Source organism: Xenopus laevis, chromosome 4L, assembly GCF_017654675.1.
Source record: "Xenopus laevis strain J_2021 chromosome 4L, Xenopus_laevis_v10.1, whole genome shotgun sequence".
NCBI classification, from domain to species: Eukaryota; Metazoa; Chordata; class Amphibia; order Anura; family Pipidae; genus Xenopus; species Xenopus laevis.
Genome location: NC_054377.1, coordinates 12,781,424 through 12,793,883, shown reverse-complemented (window position 1 = coordinate 12,793,883; position 12,460 = coordinate 12,781,424). Strand labels below are relative to the sequence as shown.

At 41.2% G+C, this 12,460-nt stretch overlaps 1 protein-coding gene across 1 annotated transcript in view; it reads left to right on the top strand.

Moving 5' to 3' along the window:
• spon1.L (spondin 1, extracellular matrix protein L homeolog) overlaps positions 1–12,460 on the top strand; it is a 199,104-nt gene that overhangs the window by 15,135 nt on the left and 171,509 nt on the right. Inside the window, exon 2 of the mRNA XM_018257439.2 lies at positions 4,645–4,751. Within this exon, the coding sequence (XP_018112928.1) occupies positions 4,645–4,751 (107 nt within the window). The remainder of the gene's footprint in view (positions 1–4,644; positions 4,752–12,460) is intronic.

Genomic DNA, 12,460 nt, shown 5'->3' with positions numbered 1-12,460 from the left:
ACTTCAACCGCCTACTTCGCCACCGAAAACATACCAAGCACCAATGTTAGCCTATGGGGAAGGTCCCCATAGGCTTTCCTTGCAATTTCTGATCGATGGAAAATCATTCGATCGATGGATTAAAATCCTTAGAATCGTTCGATTCAAAGGATTTAATCGTTCGTTCGATCTAAGGAATTGCGGTAAATCCTTCGACTTCGATATTCGAAGTCAAAGGATTTAACTTCAATGGTCGTATATCAAGGGTTAATTAACCCTCGATATTCGACCAATAGTAAATGTGCCCCATAGTATAGAGAGGAGGGTCCCCAAACTTTTTTACCCGTGAGCCACATTCAGATGTAAAAAAATGGGGAACAACTCTGCCATAAAAATGTTCCTGGATGGTGCAAAATAAGTGCTGTGATTGACCATTTGGTAGCCCCTATGTGGACTGGCCGCCTACAGGAGACTCTGTTTGGCAGTACATCTGGTTTTTATACAACCAAAACTTGCCTCCAAACTAGGAACTGAAAAATAAGTAACTACTTTGAGGCCACTGGGAGCAACATCCAAGGGTTTGGGGAGCAACATGTTGCTCACAAGCTACTGGTTGGGGATCACTGGTATAGAGTATGAAAGATGTTCAAACAGATATGGAGTGATTTCATACTGGAATATATCCCAATCAAGTGAAGAATATTACAAAAATCATGCTTTTAAAAAAAAATCTATGACAAAATAATCTCATGCATTTCAATAAGGAATTTAGTAGGCATTTGGAACAAGGAAATGACACTCGAGAAAATGATATAAAAAATTGGATTAAGGGGAATTAAATTAAACACTGAGTAATAACTGGCTAAAATGCAGGGAGCACAGAACTGGTAGGTCAGGCTGACAAAAGAAACGCTTCAGTGAATCCAGTGATAATTACTAATGGTGAACTCCAATTTTTTAATTCTCGAGTGGTTCCACTGCTCCCTGGAGAGCTGGCATGGGCATCTCTATAAGAAGTTTAATTATTTTAGTAAGAGCTGCATGCACAATTTTCAGTGAGCCACAAATTGGGATTGGTAAAAATATGGGGTGGGGGAACTGATTCCTGACAAAGGAGATCAATCTAATTCCTGATAAAGGGTGGGGGTCTACCGAAAACATTGAATTGTTCCCTATGCCAATGCATGGCTAAATAAAAAGATAAATAGGCAAACTGTGTGTGCAGTAGGACGCCTAACAAAATAATGTTTATTATGTCAACTAACTACAGTAAATGACTTGCCTGATCCTTTTGTAAGCTGTGTAAGGGGAAGACCTCTAAGTCCAATAGTATCCAATCTATGTAAGGGGAAGAAGCACACAGATTCACACAGGCTTAAGTCTTCATCTTGTTTATTGCACCTGAGGAAGGGGTTTGTCCCCGAAAGCTTGTGCCACAATATTTGAAATAAACAAGATGAAGGCTTAAAGGGATCCTGTCATGGGAAAACATGTTTTTTTCAAAACGCATCAGTTAATAGTGCTGCACCAGCAGAATTCTGCACTGAAATCCATTTCTCAAAAGAGCAAACAGATTTTTTTATATTCAATTTTGAAATCTGACATGGGGCTAGACATTTTGTCAATTTCCCAGCTGCCCCAAGTCATGTGACTTGTGCCTGCACTTTAGGAGAGAAATGCTTTCTGGCAGGCTGCTGTTTTTCCTTCTCAATGTAACTGAATGTGTCTCAGTGGGACATGGGTTTTTACTATTGAGTGTTGTTCTTAGATCTACCAGGCAGCTGTTATCTTGTGTTAGGGAGCTGCTATCTGGTTACCTTCCCATTGTTCTTTTGTTTGGCTGCTGGGGGGGAAAAGGGAGGGGGTGATATCACTCCAACTTGCAGTATAGCAGTAAAGAGTGATTGAAGTTTATCAGAGCACAAGTCGCATGACTTGGGGCAACAGGGAAATTGACAATATGTCTTGCTCCATGTCAGATTTCAAAATTGAATATAGAAAAATCTGTTTGCTCTTTTGAGAAATGGATTTCAGTGCAGAATTCTGCTGGAGCAGCACTATTAACTGATTCATTTTGAAAAAAAATTTTTTCCCATGACAGTATCCCTTTAAGCCCGTGTGAATTGGTGTGCTTCTTCCCCTTACATAGATTGGACACTATTGGACTTGAAGGCAGTCTGGGAATTGAATACATCCCACATGCAAGTAAGTGGTATGCAGAAGTGAATTTTCATTTCTTGCGGGACTTATCCTTTTGTAGTCACCATCCCCTGTCTGTCACCTGCATCAATTTTGTGGTTGAAAAACAAAACAAAGCTAGGCTGACATATGGATCCACTTAGGGCTATAGGGTTTTATGGGAATTAATACTTGTCCACTTGTTGATCAAGAGATGTGAATACAATGAAAAACCTTTGGCAGATATTTAATTGGAAGGGATCCGGGTGGGTTTGTAGAGAGCACACAAAAGAACGAGGCTCAACGTCAGGTAGCAGCTGCAAAAGCTAATAAAATGTTGCCATTTCATGGAAAACGCTATAAGGTATAGAAATAGACATTATTGAACATAATAGAGTTTAGATGGAGCAGCAAAATAAATTAGGGTTCAAGCACTTCAGGTCTAAAGAGAGGCTTCCTAAATTAGATTTTTCTATTTGCTTTTGTTTAGAACAGGAACAGCTCTTAATGGATACGAATAATCTTTTCGAATAGATTCAAGATCACAAAAGGAAATTCTCCAGGGAAGTCTTTATTTCCAGGACAAAGAAAGTGACATTAGGTCATATCTTTATCAAAAGGTTCAAAAGATGTGATGCAGGTGTTTGCCTTGCTATCTCCCTCTGTTCCTCTTAGGGTAAGGCCAGACAAGGAGATTCGGGGAGATTTTGTCGCCTGGCGACTTATCGCCACGTCTTTTGCGCGACTATCTCCCCGAACTGCCTTCATTCTAGTTTTTTCCCCATAGGCTAGAATGAAAAGTCGCCTGCGCTAATGCACACGCGGCGATGCGTTTTGAATAGTCGCCCAAAGTTGCCTCGTGATAGTCGCGCAAAAGACGTGGCGATAAGTCGCCAGGTGACCAAATCTCCCCGAATCTCCTCGTCTGGCCTTACCCTTATGGTCTCTGTTAAGCTAAAACTATGTTTTTTTAAATTTATTACACAATTTTAAGATAACAAGGGATCAAATACAGACTTTGCTTCTGATAGGGTTTGATTAGTTGCACGTTAAGGTAATATGGCTTGAGTTTCACCTTGATTGAAGAATGGTCTTCAGGAGTTTGAGTTCCATGATGTAAAATGTAGAAGTATGGCTTTAATTTAAGATAAAAAACCCATAATTTACAGTAGAGACACGCTGCTCTTTCGGGAGATTAGTCGCCCAGCGACTAATTGCTTCTTCTTCAGGTTAGTAATCTCCCCGAACTGCCTTTCCGTTGGCTAGAACGCAAATCATCAGCGGGATGGCAATTGGAGGAGTGCTGAATTTTCCGAAGTCGCCCAAAGTTGCCTCAAGAGGAAACTTTGAGCGACTTCGGAAAGCCGAAGCGATCCGAGTGCCATCCCACCCGCGATTTACATTCTAACCGGAGGGAAGGAAGTTCGGAAAGATTAGCCGCCTGGAGAAGAATCGATTTGTCGCTGGGCGACTAATCTCCCGAAAGAGCAGCATGTCTCTACTCTAAATGATGGGTTTTTTATCTTAAATTAAAGCCATAATTCTACATTTTACATCATGGAACTCAAACTCCTGAAGACCATTCTTCAATCAAGGTGAAACTCAAGCTAATCTCCCGAAATAGCAGCAGATGTCTCTGCCCTTAGAGGGTAAGGCTTGTGGATATTTAAGTTAATGGTTCATGTGTGTCCTCAGACTTCCTTGCTTTAGGGCAAAAGTTCTTAGGAGGGCAAAAAGATCATTGCTTCCTGAGGACCGGAATGGGAAAGGGAACAGGAGCATTTCCCCCACTGTATTACCATAACCTAAAATAAAATGTACATTTTGGAATTACCTTGTCTGTGATTAACTTTAAAACTGTTAGTGCTCCCTGACGTACAATCTAGTGCCTTGTCATAAAAGTATGCCTGCAGCTTCACTGTGGTGTGTGGTCCCCTAGATCTTTTGGTTTTGGCTGGGGAGCTTACCCCATTCATTCTGCATGTGAACCACACAAACTCAATGTTTCGGGGGGGGGGGGTGGAGCAGGTCCAGACTGAGAATTAAAATAGGCCCTGGCATTTCAGGTACACAGAGGCCCAATCAGCCCACACAGAGGCCCAAAAAGCCCCCACCAGCCCACTAAATACTGACTTTCTATGGGATCTTATAGCAGCCCCTCTGGCATTTGCCAGAACCCACAGATTGCCAATCCGGGCCTGGGGTGGAGTGCCCATTTCGGAAGGGATTGCCCCCCCCAAACATTGAGTTTGTGTTATTTACAGGCAGAATAAATAGGGTAAGCTCCCCAGCCAAAACCTACATGTGTGTGATCTCCATTCTCTACTCTCCATTCTCTTTCATCTATGACACAACACTTGTTTACTGCCAACATGCAGTGGTAAGATCCATGGGAAGTGGCATCATAAGAAATTTTACATGCACTTTTGTACTATTTTTTTTTCTATGTGCTGAATGGGAGTTTAAAATGTTTCATTTAATTTACAGTAACTATCCTAGCTGTTAGCCCCGCCTACTTCAGAGGATTCACACTCATTGCACTGAAAGAAGGTAAAGAAGGAGAGAAGGAAGAAGACCACGCGGGTTCCTTCCAGGTGAGGATGTGGCTTTATGTCACCTTGTTGTGTCAGTTGCTTTCCTTATCTGTTGGCATTAATTAATGTGTGGCCTACAGTATATACCTCTAAGAAGCTACTTAAAACCCTAGTATTATCACAATTACCTCTACACTACTGCCCTAAAAATTATATGACCCCAAAATATGAGGCACTTGAAGGTGACATTTTTTTTAATGATAATTAGTGACGGATGAATAAATTCAGCCGGCATGGATTCACTGTGAATTTACGCTTTTATTCATGTTTTCACGAAACTGCGCTAAAAATTCACCCGTGAAGAATCCGCAAAATTATTTGGACGACCATTGACTTTAATGCATTTTGACAAAATAGTTCCGCGTAAAAATGACGCTCGTGTCAAAGATTGTCGTGCTAATTTTTCCCGTTTTGCGGCAGATTTGCCCATCACAAAAGATAATATAATCTTTAAAAAAAATATCAGCTGCTGGGGGATCCTGGTCTACTTCATCTGTTTGGGGAGCTCATGGATGACCTGCAACCTGATCACTGGTGTCTTCGTTTTTTGACGATTTTATTTTACGAGGGGTCCCCAAAGTTACACCACTGCTTACACAAGCTCAAACTAGCCACTTTAAAACACTTAAGACTAGGGATGGGCGAATTTTTTCGACTTGTTTCACCGAAAAAATGACGCCCATAGACTTCTATGGCATTGTGCGTCAAAATAAAAAGACGCGTGTCAAAAAAATTTCGCCGCGCGACAACATTTTTTTGATGCCCATAGACTTTAATGGGCGTCAGCGACATTTTGCCGGCGGCGAATTTTTGGCAAAACGAAACCGGTCAAATTCGCCCATCCCTACTTAAGACTTCCGAGCTTGAGCAAGTGAATGTGCTTAAAGGAAAACTATACCCCCCGAACAATGTAGGTCTCTATTAAAAGATACTGAGTAAAACAGCTCATATGTAAAACCCTGCTTCATGTAAATGAACCATTAAAATAATAATATACTTTTTTAGTAGTATGTGCCATTGGGTAATCATAAATAGAAAATTGCCATTTTAAAAAATAAGGGCCGCCCCCTGAGATCGTAAGATTCACTGTACACACATACAAACCACATGTAAGGTCACATGAGCCAATTAACAGACAGAGTTCTGCCTTTTGCTTCCTCACTTCTTCCTGTTACAGTTAGTGTTGTAGTATTTCTGGTCAGGTGATCTCTGAGGCAGCACAGATAGAGCCACGAAATGGTGGTTCAAGGCAAGAGATGTAAAAGGGCAATATTTATGTAAATATATATTCCAGTTTGGTACGATTCTTTAATATGTCATTCAATTTGATACAAACTATCTGTTGCTTAAGTATTCATTTTGGGGGTATAGTTTTCCTTTAAGAGTAAGATCTGGATGTTTTGCTATTTTGATAGATTGGGAATTGGGTATTTCTGTGAAATGTAGAATCACTGAAAAATCTATCCACTTGTATCATTAAATAGCTCCGAGAAAACTTCCAGTTAGTTTTTCCAGTGTTCCCGGAACTATCCCAAAATAACCATTAAATAAAGATTTGCTGTAGTTATGGGCGAATTTGGGGTGTTTCGATTACTGAAAAATTCCTGCAAAATGGCGAAAAATTTGCGAAACGGCGCCAGCGTCTCGTTTTTGATGCCGGCGTCCATTTTTTGGACGCCGGCGCACATTTGTCCATTCTTTTTGGCGCCGGTGAATTTTCACAGCTGTTTTGCAAATGTATTTGCCGGCGGGAATTCGCCGCGAATTTGCGCCTGGCAAATAAATTTGCCCATCACTAAATTGCTGTGCCTGGCATGTGGACAATACATACGTCTACCCATTTTATAAAATAAAATGTTGGATTTATTTTCCATTAATTAGTCAGAAATCTACGAAGGTACTGCACCCACATTACCTCTCTGCACTGTAACAAGTGACTGCATGCTGCTGTTTTGGGTGTGTGCATAAGGAGCTAAGCCAGTGCTGGCTGAAGAAGAGAATGCTGAGTAAGAGGAGGGTCATTATTACTAACGTTACATCATTAATGCTTTAAAATTATGCAACTGGCAGTCACCGGGCCACCAAGATTTTTTAACTATTATTTTGTATTTGCATTTAATTCAGTGAAGTATGAGGATATAGATTATGAGTCCAGAATATTACCGAATGTTTGCGTTTATTAAAAGTGCATGAGCTGCCATATTGTCTTTAGCAGAATCAAGCTTAATTTAGTAGTGGTTCTTCTCATGCCTGAGAAAACAAAAACATTGTCAGGCTGGAAAGTTTTAATGTATGTGTAGTGATGGGCGAATTTGCGCCGTTTCGCCGAAAAATTCGCGAATTTCGCAAAGCGGCGAAAAATTTGCGAAACGGCGCCGGTGTCTCATTTTTGACGCCGGCGCCCGTTTTTGACGGCGTTGTCTGTTTTTTTGAAAAAAAAATTATATATTTTTGACGCCGGCGAATTTTTGCCGCGAATTTTCGCGGGCATTTTGCAAATTTATTCGCTGGCGGCGAATCGCGCAAATTTTCCGCGAATTCGCCCATCACTATGTATGTGTAAATGCAGAAAAAACAAAAACTTGGTTGAATGTATCTACTACATTTTGAACTCAGACGGGCACTCTAACAACAACTGGTTGAGTATTGTAGGGTGCAAGTCTGAAATTTTTGATTGGCCAATCAAAATCCTTTTTTTCAAATGATATTAAGGTTGGCTAATGATAGCGTATATTATTATTGGCTGCCGACTTTGCCAGGGGATTTCGTGTGGTCTATTAACTCAATGTAACCGAGGCAAAATCCTATTTGCATAATTAGAACTAATTTGGGCAACATTAGTCACAGCTTCTGGTCTCACACTTAACCCAGCTGTTCAGAGATCTTGCTCAATGGATCCCCTACACGTTCTTCCGTTGTCAACCCGTTCCTAGCTGTCAGCCTCTAACGTTGCTGCATGATCTCTCTTCTTTTTATGATCTTTCTTCATGTTCTTGAATTAATCATTCTTGCATTGTCCCATTCTTCCTCTCCTGGAAATATACTGCTAAATCCTATAAAATGAATTTGAAGGACTTATCTGGAAACTTTCAGGTAACACATAGCAGTGCATCATCAGCAGAATCTCACCATTGTTAATCATGGCAGCGTTATCTTTCCAGCCCTGAAACATATGAAGCAATAGATAAAAGCAAAGGTAATTAATCCCCTTCCCAGCATGGAGCCATATAATGAATGATGGCATTGCTTCCAGGGAAAACAACTAAACTGCTGGAAATCATTTTAGATTGATGTGTTTCCTTTATGGCCAGGGCCACACACACTTCATAATAAGCTGAGCAGCTGGTAACTAGGTAAAAAAAAATAAGCTTGATTGTTTCCTAAAGGGGAAGAATCATTTATATTTAGCAGTTCGGGCTTGCCCCATAGAAAATAATAAAAAAAAACTGCAACTGCACATCTACATGTAGACTATTTGGTCTTTGAGGTGTATTTTTATGTTTGTAGTCCATGATTAATGATTACCAGAACCAAGCTGTGAAAGGTATGGGAAAAGAGAGATGAACATTTAGTCTATGTGCCTATAAGAGAGATGGCAGTTGCGTTTTTTGCACCAAAAACATTCTTACTGACCATTAAAGACTCAATACAGCACCGGAATTGTTATGGTGTTACCAGGTAACATAATTATGATGCTTGAGACTCTAACTTTTGCCTACAAATAGATTTCACTCTGGCCAATTACTTCTCAGTGACAAAATGCTACAGCATGGTCTCTTGCTAGAATGAGCCACCTCTACAAAAGCTGGATACACAAGGGCAGATCCATCACTATTAGTTTCAATCAAACTGTCCAACATCTGCCTGTCTAGCTATTGATTGGATGAGTAAATACAATTATTGACGGATGGATGAACGGCCCTCCAGATAAAGATTACCGTTGTAAAGACTTATGACTCAGATATTATCATGTTAGTGAAAGCTTCAGAGATTATACAGGGCATTTCCATAAATCTTGAGGGAGCATCAGAGCCTGCTTTAGCCAGATTTCTCATCTCAGAAGTAAGAGAGGACAGCAGAGCTTTGCTTGGACCAAGCACTTGACCTAAGAAGCCAAGTAAGAAGGGTATGCAACATCTTGCCTTAAGGGGAGAACTCAGGAATTAAAGTCTGCCATTCAATAGGCTGTTGTGTGTGTATTTGTTCTAGGCAAATAGTTTGTGATCACTTTCATCATCTCAGAAAGCACAGCTTCCCATTCTTTGGAATAACAGGTGTCTATGGCAGTAAACAAATATTGCTTGGAAATACTGGCTTTTGCGCGGCGTTCTGCCATAGAAGGCATTTCCCATTTCAATACTGCTTCCATCAGAGAAAGGCATATTGATAACACTGCCTTAAAGGGTGCAAAAAGACCTTGGAGTGTCCCGGTCTAAAATGAACCTTGCCGCCATTATCCCTTATCCCTCTATTATCTGTACAAAAATCAAGCTCAGAAGGTCAATTATACTTCTGTGTCACAGATCACTATCTGCACAGTGGATAGTTCCATCTTTGTTTGTTCTAATGTTTAATTGTTTATATGCAAATCACTGTAGCCAGTAGACACTTTTATATCAATGTAGGCCATGATGAGGGAGCCAGGAACAGGTTGAGCAATGGGACAATGCAAATACTAGAAGGAGAGCCCTGATCATCGCTGGGGTTCCTGTGGGATTGTAGGGAATATAGTGTTCTATAGCACAGGGGTCTCCAACCTTTTTTACCTGTGAGCCACATTCAATGTACACAAATGTACATTCAAATGTAAAAAAGTTTGAGAGCAACACAAATTTGAAAAAAGTTTCTTAGGATGTGATTTGTTACAGACTGTATGCCTACAGGAGACTCTGGCAGTACACCTGGTTTTTATGCACCAAAACTTGCCTCCAAGCCTGGAATTCAAAAATAAGCTCCTGCTTTGAGGCCACTGAGAGCAATATCCAAGGGGTTGGTGAGTAACATGTTACTCATGAGCCACTGGTTGGGGATCACTGCCTTAGCAGATTGAAGTGTGTAGGACCAAGGGCAGGGTCATACTGGTGCATTTGGGGCTGGGTTTCAAACCTCGGGGGCCCCAATGCGCATGTGCAAAAGCTGGTGCACCATGTGCATGCACAAGAGCCAGGCTTTTGCCACCTTTTATAAAAAATGCTACCAGCTGCTGGGGGCGTGGCCTCAAATAGGCGGGGTGTGACTTCAAAAGGGGTGGGGCATGATGCCAAAAGGGGCGGGGCCACGCGACGGAGACCCGCGGACGCTAGAAGAGGCAAAAAAAAAGGTAAGTTGCAGGGGATTGCGGGCAGGCCGAGGGCTCCTTTTGATTGTATTACAAATTTACCGGCAGCTACATTGCCGGTAAATTTGTAATACCGGCCCCGGCCTTGGCAGGTATTTTACCGGCTAGGCCAGTAAAATACCGGCCGGGTGGCAACCCTAGGCACCGATCGCATGCAAAAACACAAGTGAACACCACAACGCTGCATGTGAACATCAGCACACAATGCACCGAGAAATCCTGGTGGCATGCACAAAATCCTGTGTACTGCGCCGCACATATTTTTTTTTGGTTTCGCCTAGTGGGTCTGGGCCGGCCCAGTCCGACCCTGACCAAGGGCATATTTGATGATCATATTAATGGTGCCATTTTACTGGAGCAGATTCTGTCCTCCACAATGAGGAAGCCAAGCACAGGTTTAGCAACAGAGGCCAACTCATTGCTAGGGTTCCTGTGGGATTGTGGGGAATATAGAACTCCTTAGCAGATTGATGAGTAGAACTAAGAGCATACATGGAGAGAGATCATATGAAGGCAGATGCCATTTTACTGGAGCTAATTCTGGCCTCTATCCCCGAATAGTTAAGGCATATGTTTAGTACTAGGGTTGTGGTAGCATACTGTTTATAAAGGAGGTCTAGTCTCAAAACGTGGATGCATTTTTAGCACACAAGTTCTAATGGCAGGTGTAGTTTTTGGAAACTGCTGGATGATATATATTTTTTACATTTTGGTAGATTTTGTATAAAAAAAATAGCATATATGTATTAAGCCTGGGAATAAATTGTAATTATGAGAGAGTATTCCTTCCTAAAGTTTGCACATAAGCCTCTGAGACAGATTGGAGGAATTGAGTCACTTTGTTGTGTCTCCTTAGCTCAAAATTCCAACACCATCGTAGCTGCCGCTCTGTTAGAACAGTTAAAGCTTTTTGAAGCAAAAGGGTCAATATTTTTGGCTTCCGTCTGTTCATGTATTAGAAAGTAAAATAGAGTAAAATAATTAAGCTTTCAATACCATAAGTTATTACCCTCAAACATCCAAACCCGATATGGTGATGAGAATTGTTTAGTGTCTTACAAATGGTGCACATATTGTGGCTGCATCAAAAAATAAAGAGCATTTATATCCCTAAGCCCTTGTATTATGAACAATTATGCTGGCATCACACTGGTAATGGGATTTTTTGTAATAAAAGTGGCAGTGGGGCACCAGGTCTAGTAACTCATAGCAACTAAGCAGATGCTTGCTTTTAAACAGGTGACCAATAAATACTAAGTATTTGTGCCCTGCACAATGCACTGCGTATTTCTGCAGGAAGTAGTGTATGCAGGGGTCGGCAACATCCTTCTCTACAGGGACATCACTTGGCCCAACATTGGATAAGCAATCACTTTCTTTAAAAAAGAAAAGAAACTGGCAATTTTTGTTAACACATGCCTATTGTAAAAATACTTATTATGGCAATATGGACTTTTTGAAGAAATGTTATCAAAAAGTTGGACATCCCTTTCTTTTTGCAAAAAGAAATGAACTTTTCCTTAATGTTCTGTGATAGTTCCTGATTTGTGGAAAGACCCTAACTGGGAATGGGCAGACCCCTACAACCCCATGGTGGGGTCTGCAGAAGGTGGGGCCCCAGTAAAGAAAATGGCCACCCGTGCCACTTTTTGCATTCCATAATCTTTAGCACCCAACATTTACATTTAGTGATGGTGATGAGGGAGAGAGAGGACTGTGTGTGTGTCTTGGGGGGGGGGGTTGGATGCTTTATTTGAAGGTGGCAGGGGTCCCAAGTTTAGCTGCTGGTCATCTGAGCATCTTCAGCTACATCAGACCCTGTCCTAATAGAACATACAATGGTGGTTCCCTACCCCACACACTAGGGTTAAAGCCATAGACAAAAAAACCATGCTAAAGAACATATTTCACTTTTCACCACCAAGAGAATGCTAATTCTATGATGAAAAGTTGGATTCTTATAGGTGGCTATAGACATAACAATTACGATCTTTCTTGCGCCCGATTATAATTTTCCATCAAGCCCGATCAAAGAGACAACCGATATCGATGTCTTCTGCCGATATCGGTCAGATATCCCCACCATTTCCCACCATACACGCACCGAATATTGTAAGAAAATTTGCTTCATACAATATTATCTGTGCATCTATGGCTGCCAAGTTGGCCATAGACACACAGATAAAATCACACAAATCTTTGAGGGACATGAGTCTTTTTGCCATAGGTAGGATAGACAATTGAGGTTAGTAAAGTAGAAGAAACCAACAAGATTCAGAATCACTGAGAGAGTGTTGCACCATGTATGATGACAATGTAAAGAGTAGCATGGAGAAACTGATAAATGACAATCTCAAACAGAGAAGACTGA